Source organism: Prosopis cineraria, unplaced genomic scaffold, assembly GCF_029017545.1.
Source record: "Prosopis cineraria cultivar Desert tree isolate PC_DT_omini unplaced genomic scaffold, ASM2901754v1 PC1, whole genome shotgun sequence".
In the NCBI taxonomy this organism is placed as follows: Eukaryota; Viridiplantae; Streptophyta; class Magnoliopsida; order Fabales; family Fabaceae; genus Prosopis; species Prosopis cineraria.
The window spans coordinates 59,764,040-59,789,209 of record NW_026555332.1 but is presented as its reverse complement, the minus strand read 5'-3'; the positions used below and the strand labels follow the sequence as shown (position 1 = coordinate 59,789,209).

Genomic DNA, 25,170 nt, shown 5'->3' with positions numbered 1-25,170 from the left:
AAACACAAACAAGAAATTCCTCAATCGAAGGCGCCCCTCGGCAATCGACTGCTGTCTGGCTCCGAAGCCTCTTCTGAATCTGAGCAGTTTGAATCCTTAGGAACCAGGGTCTGTTTTTTTTTTTTTTTTCCAGCTCGTTCGAATTTGAAGTGAAAGTTCAATGCACTGACTATTCACGGAGCATTCCGATACGCGATTCGGGCATACTTAGGGTTTGCCATTTTCGGCTAAAATTATGCTCAGACATGCTGCGTTTCCTTTTCGTTCTTTGATTTTAGAGCTATGCAGCGATGAAGTGCCACTAAAAGGATTGTAAATTTCTTTGAAAGAGGCCCTTTTCCACATTCTTAAAGTCCTCGGTGCAATTTTGGAGTTAGGGTTTTGTACATGTAATTTAAGCCGTTGAATTATCAGCTTTAGGTGTCCAGCGGGGCTTTGTTCGACGAAACACTTCTTGGGTAGCTTTAGGTTTGTTCGATTGCCGGCCATCGTTTTATCTCTCTTTTTTTTTTTTTTTTTTTCTTTTTTTTTTTTTTGTGGGAGGTGTTTGAGGGTATGGGATTTAAATTTTGGGCCCGCTTCTTGCACGAGATATAGGAATTTACTGCCAAATAAAAGAGTGAAAGACATGTTTTATTCTCAGTTTATATTGGCCAAGAAAGGGCCACTTGGAACGATATGGATAGCTGCACATTTGGAGAGAAAGCTCCGGAAGAATCAAGTTGCTGATACTGACATTGGCGTCTCTGTGGGTTAGTTACCTGTATCTTATATTGTTTAAACCTTATTATGGTAATTTTTAGCAATATATTTACATTTACGATAATGATATTGCAACGAACATTGTTTTATTTAGTCTGGGATGTATGGAATGTTAAAAGACTGGCTCGTTTATGACAGAACCAGAAATCGTGCTGGCTGCTTGATATTGGGTTTTAGAAATCGTTATGGAATGATTTCGCGGATAAGCTCTCAGTCTAGAATTTCACTCTCTGGCTGTTTAATTATGGACCAGCTTGCCTTTTTGTTCTTTTGTTATCAAGAGACGATTTATTTAGTTTTTTTGATACAATTCAGGAGGCTAAATTTTTGAATAAGAAAGAAAATTAGTATTTTTTTCATTAGCAGTCCAGAGTAGGCTGCAATTCAACTGTCTTGTAATCAACCAGTCGGCCAGTCAACTACTTTCTCTTGTTATTTCAGCAGCAACTTTTCAGATTTTGAGGCTTCAATTGTACCACATCCTTGAGGACAATGATTTCCTTTTTATTTTTATTTTTTTTGGGGGGGGGGGAAGGAGGGGTTAGTGTTGTTACAAGACAGTTGAGTGACAGGCATTAATATTAGGCGAATGTTACTTGAATTGTAACAGGTTCTTAAGGATAGTTATGGTAGTTTGGGGAGTTCTGACTTTATCAGGGCCAGATTTGAATGTATTCCATGGGAAGTAAATAGTTCAGTTGTGTTGTGTTCGCATTAAATCTAGGGCCTGCACTTTGCTTCATGTGTAACCTTCAAATGCATGTAGTTTTGGTTGGAAAAAAATGACAAAAATATTATTTTGATTCCGTAGCCATACCTGTCATTATTACTGCTGTGGAGATTAATATCAATGTATATAAAAGTAGATAATTCATTAATATACTGTACATGTTGCTTGTGCTGCATGTGTTATACTCTGGTTTTGGTATCATTTTCCCCCCTGATATTTATACATTCACCTTTGTGGACAGATTCAATCCTTTTTCCTGAAGTACCAATTGCGCTTCGCTTGTCCAGTCATCTTCTGCTTGGTGTAGTGAGGATATATTCTAGGAAGGTGAATTACCTCTTCGATGATTGCAGTGAAGCTTTGCTTAAGATTAAGCAAGCTTTCCGCTCCACTGCTGTTGATTTGCCGCCGGAAGAGTCCACTGCACCTTACCATTCGATAACCTTACCTGAGACTTTTGATCTTGATGATTTTGAACTGCCAGATAATGATATCTTTCAGGGGTAAGTTTCACAATACATGCTTGTGTTCTTAATTGAGGCTCTAGCTGTTTCTTTGGGTGTTGAACTTGTCACTAGTGCGTCAACATTTATGAGAAACTTTAACTGGTTTTTTTGCGTTCAGTTTCATTTGAAATTCTTTACTGTTGAATTTCTCTAATCTTTGTGTCAGCTTTCTCCTTGACGGTTGTCTCATGGTTGGGAGGAGAAATCTCTTAGAAACATATATTGCTTTGAAGTTACAGTTGCTTTACACGGTTGTGTTGTGCATGAATTGGTTAATATTCTGGACGGTGATTTTATGTAATGTGGTTTTCACCCTTTAGTAACGGCGAAGTGCATATCTTGTGAACTTGCAGTAACTATGTTGATCATCACGTCAGTACACGTGAACAGATCACATTACAAGATACCATGGAGGGTGCAGTTTACGCTACTTCACAGTTTGGATTAGATGGTGAGTATTCACCGTTCTCTTTTTTTTTTCCTTCTCAAATTCTAGTTATATAGTAAATCTAAGCCATGCGATGAGACATTTGACAAGCAGTATTTAACTTCAAATGCATGGGTTTCAGAGAGGTTTGGTGATGGTGATGCTTCTCAAATTGGTCTAGACCTTGAGGAGGTAATTTATTTTCCCCCCAGTTTTGTACCCATGGACCTCAGGTTTGTCTATTTGAAGTGGGGCCTAGTTGGTTTTATGCTTTTGTTAGTCATAATACTGATTTGGGTGCTCCAAGCCTTTTGGGTTTGTGATAACCTGGGAAGAATAAGCAGATCTTCGTTGAAATAGGATTGTGTGTGTTAGGAAGGACAGTGGAAGGAGAGGCTTCGAATGGGATGTTAGTTACTTCTCAAAAATGAGGTTGATATCTAAGCTAAATACTTAAATATGATTGGGGACGTTTTGAAGTAAGGAAGTTAGCGGGAGCTATAGTTTGTAGAGAGAATGTGTATAAAGCATTGACTTGGGAAATCAATCTTGCTTTTGTTCTAGGCTTATAATTTGAAGAGGGAGATTAAATCATCAATTAATCATTAATCCTGAAGTAGCTATAATAAAAATCAAACTACATGGGAACTGATGGAGCCCAATAGAATTTGAATATGGACCCTGAAGGAAACTGATGAATGTGAAACTGAAGCTGTGTGAAAAGAATGGATAATAATGTTCTCTACAAAAAAACAGTAAAGTACTGAAAACTATGAAAATGCAATATTTCTTTTACCTTGAGATAAACATCCGGATGTTGAAAACTACTATTTATCCAAACTAGCAGAATCTTAATCTCAAACCTAATTACTAAACATGTTAAACAGGTAAGGTAACTAATCAGATACGGAGTGATAAGAAGCGTTATCACATGACAACAGTTACTTTTTAATTCTTTGGTTAAATTCATTTTATAATATTGTGCTTTTGTTATATTCTTGTGCATCTTTATATTGTATATTTTCCTTCAATTTATTGGTCAGTTGATTGTTGATTTTGAAAAGCAGGATTTGTTACGGAAAAGGCATCCACTTTTGAGCGTGATGGCATATTGGAGTAAGACCTCTCCCTATCTCTCTAAGAAAAGTAATCTTTTATCATTTTCATCACTCATCTTTGTCATGTACAACATAAATTTCCTGACATACCCAAATGTGTGTGTGTGTGTGTGTGTGTGTGTGTGTGTTGATTGCAGGGCTAATCCTCAAGAATCCGTGCAATCTGACAGACCTCTGGATGAAAATGAAAGGAAAGAAGAAGAAACTGAAACACTGGATGGGGTGCAGGTGAAAGTCGGTGGAGACAAGGTTAGATTTGTGGAATGCCTGGCTGCCTATGGATGTTACTGATTATTTTTTCATGTCTTATTGTCATTTATTTATATTCTAAAAGGTGGAATATTGGATGGAATTGTGGGCTGTTCTTTCCTTATGATCTACTTCTGTTGAGACTTGAAGTTATGATCTCTTCGGGGTTTAATTACTTAATTGATTTATTCTGATCAGATTGATGGTGCATCCTCTGGTACTGAAGCTAGTGAATATGCTCAAGGGCCATCTACTCCTGGACTTAAAGAGCCAAACTTGGCTCAGGTCATTAATGAAGCAGCTTATCATAATTCAACTGATTTTCTATCGATTAAGAGCACACAAGAATTTTCAACTGTGCTAGAGGAAGTTGCAATTGATCATTCTGTGCAAGATAATGTGAAGAATGGTAGTGTTTTAGATTTTCACCATGGGGAGACTGACTGCCTTTTGGGTGATTGCGAAAGAGAGAATTGCCCACCCTTTGTGCCAGAATGCACAGATGGGATTATTAGTGCTTCTGCTGTACCTGAGAAGGTGGAAGATTTGCACGATGGGGTTGCCATAAATAATGAGCCAGCTGTGGCTTCTCTGGACCAAACTGTTATTGATGATGTGGTTTCTAGAAGAGCAAGTGCAAGTGAAACTGTTGCATCGCCAAGTTGTTCTCATGTTACGTCCGATCAGGAGGTCCCCAGTTGTAAACTTTTGTCTCACTTAGATGTCTCAAAAGGGTCAGAATCAGACGGTCATCTAAAGAATAAACATGCATTGTCAAAACATGAAACTTCAACTGATGTTGAAATTGCTAACAGTGAGGGGGAATCCGCTCCCTTTGGTGAGGTTAAAGCACCCAGTGTTGTGCATCTTCTAGGTTCACCTGGGAGACCTGAGGATGTTGATGTTGAAGCACAGACCTCCCAGGAATTGAAGGAAGCAGAGGTTTTGAACCATGTTGCTCATGAAGCTGTACAGCCAGATGAATTACATCTTCGACCATGCACATCCCATATGGGCCAAACCAATGTGTTGTTCATTGGAGGTAAAAGTGTGCTGATTCTGTGTCACACAGTTTTATTTATTTATTTATTTATTTTGAAAATATGCTTAGTTGTTTCTCTCCTCTCCTTTGTCTTGTTTCGTTTCTTTTCTTCTATTTTCTAACTGATGAGTACAATGGGCACTCTGGAATTATGTTATGATAGCGCATCTTTACTGCATGGATCCAATTGTTGTAGTGACATTTACTTCACCTTGTTAACTTCCGTTGAAATTGGGGACTTAGTTCATGGCTTTCTAACTTTACCATCTTTTTTTTTTTTTTTGGTTGAGGAAATCAACTTTCTAACACCCATTTAAGAATTTTGGTTGAATGATTTTCATTAATTAGTTACAGTAAACATATATGGTAACTTCGATAGACAGAGAAATAGATTGTTCTGGTAGCTGGTTATTTTCATATTTGCAGGCAGTGTCACATGACCAATGTTTCACGTCCTGCTTTAGGTGATTGTCAGACAACAGAGCAATCTTTGTGTGAACAAATTCACCAAGATCTGGAGAAATCCGATGAGCAACATGGGAGTCAGATCTTTGTTGATAATCCAGTAAGAAGTGACAGCAAATCTGTTGCTTCTGACATGCCAGCGCCTGAAAAAATGCTCTCGCTAGCATATCAACAGAGTGTTGGACCTAACGATTTGATGATGGAATCTACGCCTGACAGTTGGGATACACCTAGAGGCATCAAGAGTGATGAAGGAGTGAAATGTGTCTCAGGTAAAAAGCGAAGTTTCACTGAAAGTACTCTGACAATGCAGAGTGTGGATTTGGCTGAATCATATGGAGGGACCCAATCCAAGAGAAGTGCAGATCTCCTTCCTGATGATGACGATTTATTGTCTTCCATATTAGGTATTAAAGTGAACCCTTAATACTTTTAGAAGTAGATTATAATGTTTCTTTTTCTGTGAGAATCAGTCTTAGTTTTGGCGGCTTCTTTTTTTGTTGCTCTAGTTGGAAGACGATCTTCATTTTTGAAAGTGAAACCCACTCCAGCAGCCTCTGAAGTGGTATCAATAAAACGTCCCCGTTTGGTATCACGCACTAGTGCCATAAAGAGGAAGGTGCTTACAGATGATACAATGGTCTTGCATGGCGAGTAGGTTTTTATAATGCCCACATGTTCAATTGCACCTGGTTTTCCTCTTTATTTTATGTTGAGGGTTCTGTTATGCTTTATGTGATTAATATATCTTGTAAGTTTTTAGGTGCAATTCATACTCAGTTTTTTAATATTTTTTGTTGCAAAGGAGAATCTGGATAGTGATTATTAAGTTGTACCTAACAATTTTACTAAAACTCCCTGCCACTATTCCTTGAAAGACGAGGATAAATCCTCAGATAGCAATAACTTGAATATTATGAAACTAACATTAATGCATGAGAGTTCTTCAATCCCTTTACATTTCCATCTAGGAAACTAACTGAAAAATAAGTATGATGAATGACAAAGACGCATTCTCTTAAATATACAAGCATTCTGCTCTACCCAGCGAATGCATCAGAGGATTGAATGGTTGGCACACTGCCAGAGAGCAATTACAAGCTTGTGTTAAATACATCGCATCAACAATCTTTTTTATTAGATGGTCATCCTTGAAGAAAGCATATATATCACGAAGTTGAAGATTGTAGTTCCCTAAATAAGGGTGTTAACTTACACCATTCAACTAATTCATATACAACCAAAAGTTTTATTATCTAATAATTAACTTCATTTGCTGTTTCCTATTTCATTTTTTTTTTAATTTCCTTCATGACTGAAGATGTGTTGACTTTGGTTAATGAGGAGAAAGATGTGTTATTTCATGGTCTATAGAATGCGTGTACTGTACCTGATGGAAAAGGCACTAGAATGTTGTCCGTATTAAAACCTTAATAACTTCCCTGATGCATTTAATAGATATATCCTTTATTAACTGACTGGTTATGGCCGAGATGTGCTTATGATGCCGCATTTGTTCTCTTGCTTTATAGAAAGCTGTATTTTGCTTTTCTCTTGCAATGGGATACTAATTATTTTTGCCTTCTTTCTTTAGTATAATACGGCAACAACTAACAAATACTGAAGACATACGTCGCACACGGAAGAAAGCTCCTTGCACTCACCAAGAAATATTAATGATTCAAAGACAATTTCTGGAGGATGAAATTTTTCAAGATCCAATATTTACAGGTGAGAAATGTGTGTTTTGTGCTATGGCTTTCAGGTATATGCCCCAACCTCCCTGCTTCCTTAAACATATAATACAACCCTACAAACACATATCCAGTGAGGCAAGACAAATATGTTATAATAAGAGGAAAGTATTTGTGAACAAGCAATGGAGTCATTCAAATGGTTGTTAGTTACCTTTTCTCCTTGTCAAGTAGCTGTGTATAGAAATGGCTATTTTATATATCCCATAACCATGTAATCATTCCCTGTTAATCTCTCCCAATCACGCACTCTCCAATCTCTTGAAACCCTTACTTTTAACCCACTCTAGCATATGTTCCCCGTCTCTAACCTACTCCCTGTTTATCATACGCTTATTGCACTTCACGTGACTCAGCCTGGATCCCATTATTCCTGAACCCATCATGATATAATCTAGACCCATTTTGTGGACCATACATCATGATGTCGATTTGAAGAAAAGTACTGCAAATTTCGATTTTATTGATTGGATGATATCAGGAAGTTACCAAACTAAAATGATCATGGGTCATTAATAACCTGTGTAAAATTTAAATGGACTATACTTGATTAATTTCAAGGGACCTAACTGAACTTGAATCAAAACCATATTGGTGTTGTGAACCTGGCTTCTTATGTTCAGATATTTCTGTGTTTTGCTTGAAACTTTGATCTTTAGATTTTCAGGGTACTTCTGATAATGCCCTCTCCTTAGTAGTTGTCCTGGAATGGAAATATTGGCTGAAAATAAAAAATTCTTTAAATGTATGGTAGGGTCTTTCAAACTGAGCTATTTTTTTGTATATCTTTCAGGTGTGTCAGCTGATTTGATACTTCTGCGAAATGAGAAATTGGATCTAACTGGGATTAGGGTTTGTGATTACATTTTAGACAGTTCTCTCTCAGAAGCAACAAATGATAATGAATCCCATTCAAGAACAAATGTTACTGATATTCATGGAGTGGAAAGAAACATTGAACCTGTCATGGTCCAAGATGCGGAGGAACAACCTTTTGGGGCACCTATTGTGCCTGAGAGCAATCAGCCTGAATTTAATGCAGAATCTCTTGATATTAATATTCACAGGAATACAGATGTTATTTCCCATGTGAAGGAGGTTCAAATTTCTCAAACCACCAAAATGAATGGTTGTAGAGAAAATATTGAGGTTTTTGACTCTCAAAATTGCTCCATTACCCCTGGCTTGGAATCATCATTTCATGCTGATTCTGTCTTTGACAACAACCACTGTATGCCTGATGATTTTGCTGCTCCATTGACTGTAATGCATAAAAGCAATGACTTGGATGGTTATGGTTCTATGCATACAGATATACTGGGCATATCATCTTCCCAGAATTTGCATGCCCTCCCTATTCTAGAGAATGAACTTGCAGAGAGTAAAATCAACAGAAGTGGAGTAGGCATCTCTGAAATTTCAGAAGACAGAGTTGATATTAGAACAGAAGTTCAAATGGATGGTTCTGAGACTCATAACAGTTTATACACATCATTGGCTACTGGATGTGAGAGAATAGATGAGTACGCTAATAACCAGGCTACCTCAAATAGGGACCTACATCTTGAGAAAAGTGGAAACAACTTGCTTGGGGGCATAAATGAGGATCAAATGCTTGCCTCTGGTTCTGGGTATGATGATAAAGTCTCAAGGTTTGGATGCAGTTATAGTGAAAATACTAGAGTAGATTATTTACATGGTGTAGCTGTTGTTTTGGATGCCAAAGAGATTTCTCTAATTGATGAAGAAAATTCAGTTTCTCATGAAGCTGACCAGAGGAGTAGAATGCACCATGAAATTTCAGCTATTGAGAGTTCTTTGGTGGACCAAAATGATGTAAGCTCCCCATTTGTCATAATATTTTAATGTTTGTTATGCCATCTATGTTGAACTGTTGCTTTAAAGGAGGCTTGCCCCTTTTTTTGGCACAACTGATATGATACGCATAACATACTTCACTATAGGCACAAATGTATTCCAAAATCTTTATCACTTTTTACCCTTGTCTAAAATGCTGCAAATCAGTTCAAAAGCTTGTGGAAAATCTTAATGACATGGATGGACGTGGAGATTGGCTTTTACTTTGAATTAGAACTCTTATTTTAGTTTATGATTTTTGAGGAAAGGCATAGGGCAGACAGATAATGCGGACCACCATTTTGTTGAAATTTTGTATGCTATTAGTCTACCAAGTACACAAATCGCTGACAAGAACGAGAGCAACACATTTCAAAGAAGAATTAGGTGGTGATGTAGGATATGTAGAACGTCGGGATTCTGAGCAGAAATCAGAAGTTAAACTTCAAGTTGCAGAATGTGAGTTTAGATTCAACCAATAAGTTGTTTTGGGCTTTTGGCCACCATGTCTCAAAGTAGTTTTCATTCTACCTGACATTTCAAGATGGATTTTTCAATTGCTTCTGCATTGAAGTTGAGGGCAAATTGTCTCTAATCAGTGGAAAATGAAGGAGAGTGAGAATTGAAAGAGATTGGGAGAGATATTAATTAGTCATAAAGGATTAATGATACGTATATGAAATGATATTTTAATTCAATATTAGCAGTAGAAATTAATAATTTAATTTACTTTTAACTTTTGAAGTTATAAGGAGTTATCCCATGGTCTCTATATGTAAAACACTTACCAATTGTGCTAATGTGGATTTTAGACTATTTGGACTATATTGTCAGTTTTATTCTTTTTTCCCTCTGCCAACTTCTCCCTGCTTTTTCTTTCTGTTTCTTCCTCTCTCTTCTCCCCTTTCATTACTGTTCTGCATTTTGTCAATTGCAAGTTTTGTAATAAAATCCTGTTGATCATATTTAATTGAAATCTGTAGTGCATGCTGGTTCTTCTCCTGTTTTACCTTTTTAGGAGGATGCCTTCATTTGACCATAATAGACACATATTTATGCACACAGTTTTTCTCATCTCATTTTCATAGAAGTATTGATCTTGAATACCAGATAGTGTTGATCATGTAATTTTGTTAAATTCATAATGATTTATCTTATTGTATATCATATGGTTTTATTGTTCAATTTGGTATACTTCTTTTTTGAAGCGGTTGATCTCTGAACTCTGGTTCTTTATTTATGAAACTTGGTGTATTTTAATTTGGAAGAAACATACCTTTTGATCCCTGCACTTTGCTTGTAATTTACTGTAGGTCCTTACACTTTTTTTTTTCAATGTTTTGGGTTCCTACACTTTCTTTTTCTGGTGTTTTATGCTTATCCAAGGTCCCCACACTTTGTTCAATTTATTCATTTAGGGACCTAGAACATTGGAAAATAAAAGTATAAGGATTCAAAACACTGAAAAAAAGTGCAGGGACCTATAACAAAACACGAGCAAAGTGCAGGGACCAAAAAGTATGTTTTCCCTTTAATTTAAGTTTTGATTAATATCTAACCAAGCTCTTTGGCTGCATGGCGCAGGAAAATATTGTATTTGCAGAGGATACAGGTTTGCTTCTAAATCCTTACACTGTTGATTCATCTCCTGATATGTACGCTGCCAGAAGCTTATGTAGATATCTATAAGTGGTTTTCCAGTCCAAGAGGCCGTGTATATGTAGGCTCATATTATTGATTTGCTTTTCTTTTGATGGTTGAGTAGGGCTGCTATGAGAGTTTCTAAGTAGCGAACCATAGTACAAAGTGAGTACTGAGCATTAGAACAGCGGTCCTGCTATATATATATATATATGATTGAATAGAAGCAAAGAAATGTGCATAAACCTGCTAGAAAATTTTCTGTTTGAGGTGTTTTCTTTTCTTGAGATATTGCGCACCTTTACCACAAGAAATCAACTGTTAAATACTATCCTTTTTACTACAATCATACAAGGAAAGCAATAGCGTCCAACTTTATTGTTCTAGATGGATCAACAAGGGTTCACTCGTGTAATAGAGTCAAGCTACATCAACTAAAGTTTCTTTGGTAATTCCTGATCTGCTTTTACACCAAAAAAGATCAAGGTGACATGGTTCCTGGAATTCCATAAGAAGGGAATGGGAACCTGTATGGATTCCATCAGGTCCGTGTTTTTGGTTACTTTGATACCTGTTCCCTAGAAGATGCGATTCCATGTGTTGGCCCCTCAAACTTCACTGCTATTTCATTAAGTAATCGGTTGAGCCAAATTCCTTCACAGATCCCATGAGCCAAAGCTCTAAGTTCTGATTCAGCACTGCTGCACGATCCTATAGATTGTGTTTTGCTCCTCCATTTGACCAAATTACCCCACACAAAGAAGAAATTCCGTGTAGTTGACCTTTTCTCTGTGCGAGAATTTCCCCAATCAGCATCTGTGAATATTTCAATTCATCTGTGTAGCCCCCCCCCCCTTTTTTGGGCAAACTCTTCTTTCTGGCAAACTCTTCTTGATTTCTCATTGGCGTATGATTTTAAGATTGCCAACACTTGTTTCAAGAAGAGAGATGAGCATCTCATCACTTACAAAAGTGGAGCCTCAAGGTCGCAGATTGATTTTCTTTTGGTTAGGAACACAGATAGAAAACTTTGTAAAAATTGTAAGGTGATCCCTGGAGATGCTGTAACGACACAACATAGGGTCCTAATCCTTGATGTGTGTATTATGAGTAAAATCCAAAAACGTCGACAAGTAGTAACACCAAAGATTAGGTGGTGGCAATTAAAAGGTGAGAAGCAAGATATTTTCAAGCGAAATCTTTTGGATAAAGGAATTTGGGATTCTCAGGGAAGTGCTAACATCATATGGGAGGATATGGCTAAAAAGATACGGGAGGTTGCAAAAGTAGTTTTGGGAGAATCGAAAGGTTCTGGTCCGAGAGATAAGGAGTCTTGGTGGTGGAATAATAGTGTACAGGACAAAATCAAGTATAAGAAGAACTGTTTTAAAGCCATACATTTGTGTAACAATGAGGAAAATTGGGAGAGGTACCGTATGGCTAAGAAGGAAACTAAGAGAGCTGTGGGTGAAGCTCGTTCCAAAGCTTTTGAAGAATTTTATAAGAACCTTGAGACGAAGGAAGGAGAGCAAAATATTTATAAGATTGCCAAGAGTAGGGAAAGAAAATCAAGAGATCTAGAACAGGTAAGGTGTATTAAGGATGAAGAGGGAAGAATTTTAGTTACAGATGATGAAATTAAAAATAGATGGGAGACTTATTTTTCTAAACTTTTCAATGATGGAGAGGATTCATCTAGTAACTTGGAGGATTTAGTAACTGGTGTAGGAGAACAAAATTTGTCATTCTATCGAAAAATACGTGATAAGGAGGTAAAGGAAGCTCTTAAGAAAATGGCAAATGGTAGAGCTAACGGACCTGATTGTATATCTATCGAAGCGTGGAAATGTTTAGGTGAAGAAGGGGTGAGATGGTTAACTAAATTATTTAATGTGATTTTACGGTCCAAGAAAATGCCTGATGAGTGGAGGAGAAGTACATTAATTCCTATTTATAAAAATAAAGGAGATATTCAGAATTGTACTAACTATAGAGGGATTAAACTCATGAGCCACACAATGAAATTGTGGGAGAAAGTAATTGAGCACAGGTTGAGATTGGAGACAAGTATTTCTGAGAATCAATTTGGTTTTATGCCAGGTAGATCAACTACAGAGGCAATTTATCTACTAAGGGGATTAATGGAAAAGTATCGTTGTAAAGATAAAGATCTACACATGGTTTTTATTGATTTGGAAAAAGCTTATGACCGTATACCAAGAGAAGTGCTTTGGAAAGCGTTGGAAAAAAAGGGAGTACGGATTGCTTATATTAAAGCCATACAAGATATGTATGAGGGGGTAAAAACTAGTATAAGAACGCCTTGTGGTCAAACAAAGGATTTTCCTATCAAGATTGGACTACATCAGGGATCATCTCTGAGTCCTTATTTGTTCAACTTGATTTTAAATGTTTTGACGGAACATATTCAAGAGGAAATCCCGAAATGTATGCTCTTCGCGGATGATATAGTTCTTATAGCAGAGACAAGAGAAGAGGTTAATTGCAAACTTGAGTTATGGAGGAGGACATTGGAGTCGAAAGGTTTTCGTCTGAGTAGAAGTAAGACGGAATATTTATATTGTAAATTTGGTAAAAGACTATTCGAAAATAATTTGGAAGTGAAATTGGGAGATCAAATCATACCTCAAGTGGAAAAGTTTAGATATTTGGGAGCCATTATTCAAAATGATGGCGAAATCAGTGGAGATATTTCGCATAGAATTCAAGCTGGGTGGTTTAATTGGAGAAAAGCTAAAGGAGTTATTTGTGACCGTAAGGTGCCTAATAAACTTAAAGGAAAGTTTTATCGTACTGCTATCAGACCGGCAATGTTATATAGTAGTGAATGCTGGGCTCTAACGGGACAGCAAGAGCATAAAGTTGGAGTAGCAGAGATGAGAATGTTACGATGGATGTGCGGACATACACGTAAAGATAAAATTCGAAATGAGCACATACGTGAAAAAGTGAGGGTGGCACCTATTGAGGAAAAAATGGTAGAAAATCGGTTGAGATGGTTTGGGCATGTACAAAGAAGACCAAGGGAGGCACCAGTGAGAAGAGTGGAACATATAACTTTGAGTCCGATTAAGAGAGGTAGAGGAAGGCCTAAGAGAACACTCTTGGAAGTTGTTGAACGTGATCTCTTAATTAATAATATTTCTAAAAGCTTAATAAATGATAGAGCACAATGGCGTCTTGCAATCCATGTAGCCGACCCCACCTAGTGGGATAAAGGCTTGTTGTTGTTGTTGTTGTTGTTATCTGTGTAGCCCCTTTTTAAAGTACAAGCTTTTACTAGGGGTGAATTTTAAATAGTGCAAGATCCTGAAGACTGATTCTCTGTGTTCCTCAACAGGCCTGGTAGAAAACTGACTTACAATACAAACCAGATAAGATATATCAGGTCTGGTATGAGAGAGAAATTAGTTTCCCTACTAATAGCTTATATCTTTCTTCATTAACTGGGAGGCTCACTATTATCCTCCCATCTTTGTCTTTCTTTTGACCAAATTGGAGATTGACCTCCATGGGCATGGCTGTTACTCTAATATCCTTATTTATCGATGTTTCCTTCAATACCTAGGAAATATCTCAATTGTCCCAAGTCTTTCACCTTGAATTCAGCTACTAGCACCTACTTCAATCTTTGCTTCTCACAGGTTATTGCTGGTAATAATTATATCATCCTCACAGACAATGGATGTAGTTATTTTTCCATCACTTTGTGTCACTGTGCGTGATCTGTCTGACATTGAGTATATCCATGCTTCTTCGCAACTTTAGTAAATCTTTGAATCCCAGTATGAGGGACTGTTTCAGGCCCTATAATCATTGACACAATTTACATACTTTACCCTGGTTCACACTTGTTTTAAAACCAGGAGGTATGTCCATCTACACCTCTCCTTTTTTTTTTTTTTAATTCCCATTTAGAAATGTATCCTTCACATCCAACTGAAACAAGTGCCAATCAAGATTTGAGTGAAACCTTTTGTAACAAGCCATCACGCTTATTTACACTCCTATTAGGATTGTATTTCTTAGTGAACACCCATCTACAATCCACGATAATTTTACCTTGAGGAAGCTCAATCAACTCCTAAGTCTGATTTTTAATCAAAACCTCCATTTCTTCATAAATATTTTCTTTCCACATTGGATTCTCCATAGCCTATTTAACATTTTTAGGTATTTGTTCAACTGTAGTAAAAGCTTTCTTAGCAGGAGATAATTGTTTATACAATTCAAAGTTGCTAATAGGATGTTAGTGCAAAACCTTACCCCATTCCTCAAAGCAATAGGCCAGCCCAAGTTGCAAAATTGAGAATCTGAGGTAGAGTTAGATGATCAGTGTAATATGCTTTTGTAGTATTTTGAGAGAGGAAAAATGTATTTCTCATTCATGTGTATTTTAATGTATATCAAGAGAGATAAAACTTAATAAATACTAATAAAGTCTAACGAATAATAATATATGATAATTATTCACAATAATGACATAATATTCCCACAATCCCCCTCAAGTTGGATCATAGATGCTAATCATGTCCAACTTGCTTATACAACTCTCAAAGGTAGGCTTGGGTAGTCCCTTGGTCAGCATATCTGTGGCTTGTAACTTTATAGGTAGGTATGTCAAACATACAATGCCTCCTCCTTTCTCTCTGATAAAATGTCTCTCCATTTTAACATGTTTAGATATCTTATGATGTATAGGATTCAATGCCATGCTTATGGTAACCTTATTATCACAATGCAACTTTATTGGTGGATCAATTCTTACCTGTATTTCTTCCATGACCCTTCTTATCCATATTTCTTTTGTGATTTCTTGAGCTAATGCTCTCAATTTTGCTTCAGCATTGCTTTTGGATACAACTCTTTGCTTTTGACTTTTCCAAGTCATTAAGTTTCCTACGCAAATGAGTAATTGCCAGAGGTGGATCTCTTGTCTCCATAGTTCCCCCTTGCCTGCATCTGTATAGATCTCAATTGTCCTCTAATCATGTTTCTTGAATACTAATTCCTTACCAAAGGTACCTTTAAGGTATTTGAGAATCTGAGTGTCTCTTCCTTGGATCACACATGTATTGACTCGCTATACTGACAACAAAAGCAATATGTGGCCTTGTGTGGGATAGATAAACCAACTTCCTCATCAGTCTTTGATATCTGTATTTATCAATGGTTTCTTCTTTTTCCTTGTAATCTTCTTCAACCTCATCATTAGAGCTGTCTTCTCCTTCTGGCTCCTTATTGTTCACTCAAACTTCTTTCTCGAGACCACAATGGGAGTTTTGTCAGGTTTACAACCTAACATGCCAGTTTACTTGAGAAGCATCGAGTATGTACTTCCTATGAGATGCATATATGCCTCGTTTTGACCTTGCAACTTCCATACAAGAAAATATTTCAAGTTCCTGAGATCCTTAACTTCAAATTCCTTACCAAGGACAATCTTTATCCTTGCTATTTCCTCAATAGGATGCAATTTGTGGGTGTCACGTGTGGGCTACACACTGCTGTTTGCCATTGCCGTTGCTATCTTGGGTTTTGGTGTTTTGAGCATCCTGAGCATGTCTAGGGTGGTAATAAGAGTCCAAACTTGCCCCACCATTATCCCCAAGAATGCCCTCACGTACTACCTAGGAAGTCTCATGCCAGCCATTTCAGAATGAACCTGATTTGAATGTTGAGCATGATGCTCGAATACCATGGGGGGTTTTGAGAGAGGAAAAATTTATTTCTCATTCATGTGTATTCTAATGTACAAATTGGTCCTTTTTGCATACATCAAGAGAGATAAAACCTGATAAATACTAATAAAGCCTAATGAACAATAATAAATGCTAATTATTGACAATAAGATGTAATATTCCCACGACTTCGATATTGATTAGTTGCTTGCTCTTCCTGGACCTGTTCTTGTGCCTGGGCCTCTAGTTAAATTCAAATTGGTCTGATTCCTCATTCTGGACAGTCATGGAATGTTCTGCTCTCTAGTCATTAATGAGGTCACGTTGTTCAGTGGAAGGATCAGGTTCTGTTTTGAGAGTTTTAAAGGCTGTTTCAGGTAGCAATTCAGATGTTACTGGGCCGTTTTTAGGCAGTTCGAGGTCAAGAAGTGGCTGGAAATAGGATGGTCTACCTAGGAGTGATTGTTGGTGGTCATAAAAAGGTGACATCATTGGAAGTGTAATATTTTTTGAGTAGGAGAGCAGTAGTATCTGTGCCCCTTTTGGTTCTGCTGGTACTTGACAAAGATGCACTTTAAAGCATGGGGATCTGGCTTAAGTGAGTGAGGCATGTGAACATTTGTTGTGCACCCAATGATTTTGAAAGATCGTGTGCCCATAAGTCTAGAGTTAGGACTAGTTTCAAGTCAAAATTGGAGTGGTCCTTTTGGTTCTCTGAGTACCCAAACTAAGATGCACTTTAAAGCACAGGGATCAGGCTTAAGTGATAGAGGTATGTGAATATAAACTTTGGTGGTGAATCCCATGGGAACTTAGGTAATTTTCAAGGCTAGAGTTGAAGTATTCTTTTGCATTGCCAGTTCTAAGAATCTGGATTTTTTTTTTTTTTTTTGAGTTGAGTTTCAATCAAAACATGATATTTCTGGAAAACAACAGGCACTTCAGATTTCTCCTTTAGTAAATATACCCCAAGTTAGGCGCATATGACCATCTATAAAGGTAAAAAATACCACCATGCTCCATTTATTGTTTTTGTCTTGGAAGGACCCCATTCATCTTTATTCATGAATTGAGGGTGACCAAATATCACCATTTTTTGAAGTGCTCGTGACTAGGATGACCAAAACAAAAATGCAACAACTCTATTTCATCAAGTACCGAATTAGACACAAAACTAACAGGCTTGTGGCATCTGATCCCAAATCTGAATGAAAGAATTTGGACGCAGGAATAGTAAAGAAAATTAACTTAGGTTTCCTTATACAGGATTATATTTTAGATTGGAAGTGTAGTTCTCTTCTTGATTGACAGTTGCATTTGTCAATAATTTAAAATCTTATCATTATTCTTCCTTGAGGGAGCTACCAATATGAAGGTAGGGGGGATAGAAAATTATGTCTTCCAGGGGTCTTGTGTACAGGATAGGTGCTAGCTATGCCTTTGTGGCTTCTAAAATAGTCAATGTAGTCATTATGTGGAGTGTGAGTCATTTATTGCTGCTGGTTATGTTTGTCTGATATAGGTAGCATCCTGTTCAATCTGTTTTCAGGGTTTCTGAATGTTGATGATGATATGGTTCAAGGTGATGATGATTATATACCATGTGATGAAGGAGCTCTTCTAGAAAATAGCGGATGGTCTTCTCGGACCAGGTTTGTATATTTGAAGCATTTGTAGAAAACTTCTGCATGCAGCAACTAACTGCTTTTTTTGTGCCTTTTCATGCAATAAAGCAATACTATTTTCTAAAAATCTGGCATCAATATATGGTGGTCTAAGTAATCCTCTAATTATATATCATATGCTGTATTGTAGACTAATAAAGTCCATTGGATCTATTAGCTCCCTGTTTCTTTTGCCGTAGTTATTTTTTTCATTTATTCATTATTTATTAGTATTGCATACTGGTTTGTTCGGATTACACTGTTTGGTTTAGAGCAGATTACTTTGACCAAAACTAAGATAATCTCAATAAAACTGATGTGCCCTGTTACCTGAAGGATGAATAAGAATTCAGACCCTGAAATTTATCATGCTGTAACGCTTCATTCCCTCTTGCACTGCTGTTTTAAATAGTGTCTTTTAACCTGACGGCATTGCCTTGGGCAGTCCTGATGCCTTGTAAGAGAGGGGTTATCCTGTTATTGCTAGATTTAAATTATTTCGCTTGTAATTAAGTGGAGGGCCTAGTGGGATAATGCTTGTTATTAGTGTTGGTGTAGGTAAGTGGAGTCTTGCTCTAGTTCAGTAATTTTTTGTCTTTTTAAATTCTTGGATGTTTCTTTCTGTTATGCTAATTAATATACAATCCTTATTGCTTGTTGGATTTTTTTGACTTTTGAATCTTATTGTGTTCTTTTTGATAGAGCATTCTATGCCATCATCTTGTTTGAGGTCTAACATTTTGATGAGATCTGAATCCATTTATATGTTAATTTGGTAGCCAACTAATACTTCTATCCACAGAGCTGTTGCCAAGTATCTGCAGGCTTTATTTGATAAGGAAGATGTGCATGGAAGGAAGAACCTGCCACTTGATAATCTAATAGCTGGTAAAACCCGGAAAGAAGCCTCAAGGATGTTTTTTGAAACACTGGTATGTTCATGAATCTTGGTTTTGGTGACATAATTCAGTGCTGTATAAAGTAAGGAGATTTGTAGAGTCTGTTTGCTCAAGATATGTTGCTAAAGTCTATTGGGGTCCCTTCTGTATCATATGCAGTACGGGAACAAAAATGCCTTTCCCTGCTGTTAATTTTGTGTCAATGTTTACTTTTCTGGAACCTTCTTTTGTCATCTCGTCATCAAGATAAAAGTTTTTGAATTTATTAGAACTTAAGAAGTTTGGTTAATATGTATGCAATCTCTTAAATGCGAATGACTCAATTTCATTTGTTGTTTGAACTTTAAACTCCCACCTAGCAGGAAAGGGCTTCTTGTTGTTTGAAGTTTAAACTGTTCCACTAACTGCATCTAAAAATTGGAACTGTTGTGTTTTGCAACTACTGTATAACTACAATTTAACCCTGGAAAACCTAAGTATTTTCTGAGATTATCCTAATTTGTATTGGTAGATGTGCTAGATTAAAAAGTAAACTTACTGATATTACAGTTTTGTTATTTGAGGGTTCTCTTGCATATGCCCTTTCTGTTTTGAGTTATTTTCATTTGAAGCTTAACTCGGGCATGCTTGTATGGGATTGGATGGAGTGATATTGATGTTTATACTTTATAATCACTCATCTTGATTACTTTAGCTGGTTGTCAGACCTTGTTCTAGCCTCCTAGCTGTGTGGATTCCTGGGAGGTGATTAGCACTAAGTTTCCCATTGGTATCTAGTGACTTTAAATGTTTCAAAAAGTAGGATGGGTTGGGAGGCTTTTTATATCTGTAGCCATCAAATTGTTTTTGACGAATTGGGAGTGGGGAATAGCAGATTCTGAATTGACTTGTATGGACGCCAATCTCTTGGTTGGCCTATCCTAAGAAATGGCAGGTGCTGAATATTTATAAAACAATTACTTGTTTTGACAATATGAGGTGTCTTAGCCAAACATTTGAAAAAATAAAATAAAATGTCTTTTGAGTGGTGGCAATAGTTAGTTACCCATTGCAGGAAGTAAACAGATAAAATGGAGCTTATCCTTGAAAGCAGAGGTAAAATTAGTTTTTTTTTTTTTTAGGACGGAACCATCACAATTCAATTCAAATAATTAATTACCATATTTTTCTCTGATTTTGCCCTACCAGCTCGATTACCTATTCTCGAGTAATTTGACAGTAGCAAGAACTTCTGATTTTTTAAAGATTTCTGAAGAGTGCTTACAAGGATTTTGTCAAATACTAATTACTTCCTCACGCTGCTTTAAAGAAATAGTTCAAAAAAGCAACCTCAAGCAGGCAGATGTTTATGGCTGGAAATGAGCAGGGATGAACACGCCAATATGGTCATTAGGTTTAACTAGTATTTGATGTTTCTTTCCCTACTCCCCCTTTTTTAGAGTGTTGTTTGAATTGCTTTAGGCATGTCTTTCGAACATTCACTGTATTATTGTCAAGGCTTTCCTCTGACAGGGTGGTAAAAGGAATTGGAAAGCATGGGAGTTTTTCATTGGTCATGGACTCATGGGAATGAGGCTTTTCAAGACAAGTGTATCTTGAATGATTTTGGATATAAATATATTTCTTTCATGTTATATTCACAGGTTTTTAAACATGTTTTCTGAATGTTTGTCCAAAAAAAAATGCTTTCTGAAATGAGTTTTACTCTTGTGGTCAACTGCCGTTTTCTTGTTGTAAGGTGGTGATTGAAGAAAGGAGCTAGATCTTTGTTAACCTTGTCTTGACTTTTATGTTTGGTTAATATGTGGACTCCATGTTTGATTCTTAAAAAAAAAAAAAAAATTTTTCTTGATTGGGAAGTTAATGTATGTGTGGAATATGTAACTTATAATGGATGACCACCAGTTTTCCATAGATAATTTTATTTCTTTGCTGTGAAACGTTCAGACTATTACTGCTGTGACTACTTAGCGACATTGTGTATGGTTAATTTTGTCTCGATCATATTGGCAGGTTCTCAAGACCAGGGATTATGTTCATGTAGAGCAGATGAAACCCTTTGCAAATATTAACATCAAACCTCGATCAAAGCTGATGAAATCAGATTTCTAAGCCTTGAATAGGATTGGCTGATGTAGTTTTAAAGATACAGATGGTTCCAACTTGGTTCATGTCTACCATATTGGGTAATTCTTCATCCCCCCACCCGCTCCCTTTTTAATGATTTTTTTGAGATAGGGGTTAGCTGTCTAGTTCTTTAATGGGTTGTTCTGTAGCGGGGGACAGATGAGCATGAAGAGGCACCTGTATGATGCTGACTGTAGTAACAACATAGTCGGATCAATATTTTATGTATATATTTTTGTAAAATATCGCCATTTGTGACTCTAGTTGCTAATTTGTATGTTTGTGATTCAAACGGTTCCGTGCAAGAAAGGTTGGTATTTTGCTATCGCTCTCTTTGTCAAGGTGGTTTTGGAGTAGTAGTCGTCATCCTAGATGTTATTGCAATGGTTATCAAATCATGTACCTATGGATTGTATAGTATCATCTTGTATTGATCCTTGAAGAGTTACAAGACATTTGTGAAGAATTGTTTATGAGCCCATTTCTTTTGTTAGACATGGTTACTTGCAGGAACGGTCCCTTGATACTTCCATTTTCATTCACATAACCTTGCGGGAGGAATGAGTCATCCCAATGACGAGTTCATTTGGATAGAACGGATTAAAGAAGAAAGAATAAAATGAATTAAATTAAATGACGAATTCACACTTATCACAAATTACAGGAATTATTATGATTATCAATCTCATAATTTAAATTAATTATATCTTTTTGTGAATATTCTTGATTCATCTCTTCTTTACATCTTAATCATTATATTTTTATATTTATTTTTTGAATATATTTTATTCAATTCTTTTCTGGCAATTAAACCTCATTTAAGTGAACTTGGATTGATTTAAATCGAAGTGTGTGATTTATGAATAATAAGGACGATGATATGCGTGAAAGTTTTGTGAATGAAACATATACATGTTTGGATGATGAAAAAAGAAGGAAGAAAAGGAGAAAAAAATTGAGAAGAATAAAAAATTGTTTTCAATTATTATGTTTGGTTCACTGAAAAAAGAACGACGGGAAGAGAATGGCGATTGTTTGTCCAAAAAAAAAACAAGAAAGAAAAAGAGGAGAATGGAGATTGATTTCATCATGAAATGATATACGCTTCAAAGCTATCTATTTTTTTTCCCTTATTTTTTCAAGTTTTCTCTTTATTTTGCTGTTCTCTCCTAGGTAATTGACTCGTTATAAAAGTCGATGACTTTAATTCCAATTTCATAATTTAACAAAATACTTATTATTATAATGGGAAAAAAATCAAGTAACTGAAGCACAACTGCACTAAAAGATGCGCACACAAGCTTTGGCTAAATATCGAGTAAATTGACAAACTCGATTACACATGTCACGTTTAATTACTAAAAAAAATAAAATTAATTGAAAAAATAAAAATAAGATTATCAAAAAAAATGGTGAATCACATTTATAAAGAAAATGAATAATTTAGTTCATAAAATTAAAAATCATGATTCATGAAATTTTTAAAAGGCGTGATGATTTTTATATTTATAATATATATTAATAAGTTTTATCATTATAACATGAAGAGAAGTTATTGTTTAATTTATTTTGTTTTTTATTAATTTTTTAATTTATTCCTTTCTAGTAACCAATCATAACTAGAGTTTCTCATGAGCTATTAGCAACAAATAAATAAATAAAAGAGTTAACTCAAATTATGACAACAGGGGAGAGGAAGATCGACGGGCAGTAATCCAGTATCACTTACAAAGCTTCATGGAAGGAGACGGCACGCTAAATATCTTAGGTGTATTAATATCAATATATATCTATATATATCTATATCTTGGGTGTGTGATCCTTTCCTAAAACTAATTTCTCCCCCTATGCTATGATGCACAAAATGTATTCAATTATATGATTAAGAGTTAAGACATCGAAGTAATATAAAATAAAAAATATAACAAAATTTCATAAAAATTAAAAAAAGGAAAAAATTAAGATAGAAAAAAATATATGATTTAACAAATAGCTAATAATCTTATGTTGTTAATTTAAAAAAATATATGATTTTAAAATTAATTAAAAAAACACTTTTTTTTGTGGGTTACAAACGGAAAGCTAAGCTTGAAAAAGAAAATTGAGCATGAAGAACCAAAAGATGGTTCTCATCTTCAAGATACATGGATAAACAATCTAATGATGTCTTTGTGAGAATGGCCATAAAGTCCACACATCTAATGATGTCTCCGTGAGAATGGTGTAATTCTACAACATGCGTGAGAAACAAATGATTCCTAATGTAATCAATAACATCTCTTAAGTGGTGATCTAAAGGATTGTCTCGTCTCAAAGTGTTAACAGCCTCAATAGAATCAAAGTGGATGGAGATTTTGCCAAGATTGAGTGGCAAACCCCAGTCCCAACTTTGATAGCCAATATCTTTGCATCATGTAAGGTTTCTCTTAATAAACCATAGCTAACTCCAAAATTGAGGTAATCAAAAGATAAAACCCCTCAAAGGATTACCAACTTTATAAAATTATATAAATGGGAGCAACACTCAAATCAATTATAATGGGATCCCAAAATTCAACATTTTTAATCTCTTAAACCCTTGTTATACTTAAATCAAAGTTTTAAAATAATGTAAAAGCTTGAAAATCAATTGAAATTCAAAATATTGAGTTTCAAAACTCAAAACTATATTTTGTGCAGAAAACGTGACATGAGCCAAGGCTAAAGGTCCATGCACTGCGACTCACTCACCTTTGTGCCATGTGTCATGGCGTGGCCAGCGCATTACATGAATTTAATAATTATCAATTGTCAATTTAATAGCACAGGGAGTGAACTTCAAATGCATCTTAAATCTCCGTCTGACATTCAATTGGGGTGGTTTTGGTGTCTACACTGAGCTTTCTCCTAGTTTTAGCTAAGGGCATAAGTTTCAAACTCAAATTCATTTCCTACAAAAAGTTGAACACCAAAATTTATTTTACTACTTTTTCACCAAAATCTCACAATAATGGTGTCCAAACTCAATCACAAGCGCCAAAAGCCTACACCGATCCTCCAACCACACTCAATAGACTCTACCAAACCTCTGCAATACACCATACACAACCAAAAATACATAAATCTCAAAATCACCACTCAATCCTAAATGTCATAAAATACAAGGGGGAGGAAAACTTTACACAAAACAACCATCTTCATTCCAAATCATGCAAAATACATATATTTTGGCCTTATCAATGAATTTATAACTAAAACTCACTAACCCAGGGCACAAAATACACAAGTTGTAAACTATAGTAATGCAAGTAGTACAAAATAATGGCATGTGATCTAGTTAGCAATTATGCAACATTAATACACATAAATAAAGTAGAGAGGCATGGAAGTAGAATTTTCACCACAATCCTATGTGATTCAAAACGAGGAAGGAGAAGGGGGAAAGAATATAGAAAAGAGAGAAAGGGATCAGTAGAGAGAGAAGAGAAAACTCAAAGTAGAGGCAAGATAATAGTAATTCTTATTCAATCAAATGTGCATACAAAACAAATGAGTTAAAGCACTATTTATAAGCTTTACCCTTAACCCTAGAATTAAATGCGAGAAATTCTTAAAATTTTAAAATTAAATGAAAAAATAATAATAATTCAAATATTACTACAATTAAAACAAAATATTCTTAATTAATAAAAATATCCTAATAAAATATCTTTGATCTTTCAATCTTATCAAATCTTCAATATCTTTAATTAATTCTTTTTCTTCCCATCATTTCTCCCTTGTTTGATGAACTCTCTTCTAGAGAGTAAAATTGTGGATATACTCTAAAGGTACGATAGGATCAAGAAATTCAAGTTATGTCTTTGTTTGGAAACCCTTTCCAACAAATCAAATACCAATAAATGGCATTAAGTGAATAGTAAATAGTCTGAACATGTAGAAGCACAACATTAAAATCCTTTCCAATGAATAAGATAATATTGGTGGGGACTATATGATTCACGAATAATATGTGATAACATATTTGTAATAACATCAACACTAGAGGGCATAATAGATGAATTAGGTAAAGTAAGAGTCAATTGAAATTGGATACCATCATTAATTATCTCATAATTCTCAGTTACTGTGTGTAGAATTTGCTTCCATAATTTCTCTTCTTCTTAATTAAGAGTTGCCTCTTGAGTCTCAACAATGCCTATATCTAAGGTAGGAGCAAAAGTTTCAATATAATTCGACCAGACTTCT

At 35.7% G+C, this 25,170-nt stretch overlaps 1 protein-coding gene across 1 annotated transcript; it reads left to right on the top strand.

Moving 5' to 3' along the window:
- Positions 1-628: 628 nt before the first annotated feature.
- LOC129303014 (sister chromatid cohesion 1 protein 4) lies at positions 629-21,424 on the top strand. The gene is made up of 18 exons (XM_054942002.1): positions 629-748; positions 857-998; positions 1,734-1,995; positions 2,165-2,269; positions 2,352-2,449; positions 2,568-2,617; positions 2,659-2,740; positions 3,493-3,541; positions 3,681-3,792; positions 3,991-4,834; positions 5,299-5,706; positions 5,809-5,953; positions 6,894-7,030; positions 7,847-8,889; positions 10,495-10,522; positions 17,803-17,905; positions 18,720-18,849; positions 20,830-21,424. Exons 1-18 carry the CDS (start codon positions 629-631, stop codon positions 20,926-20,928), a joined length of 3,957 nt encoding a protein of 1,318 aa, XP_054797977.1. The 3' UTR covers positions 20,929-21,424.
- The last annotated feature ends 3,746 nt before the right edge of the window (positions 21,425-25,170 follow it).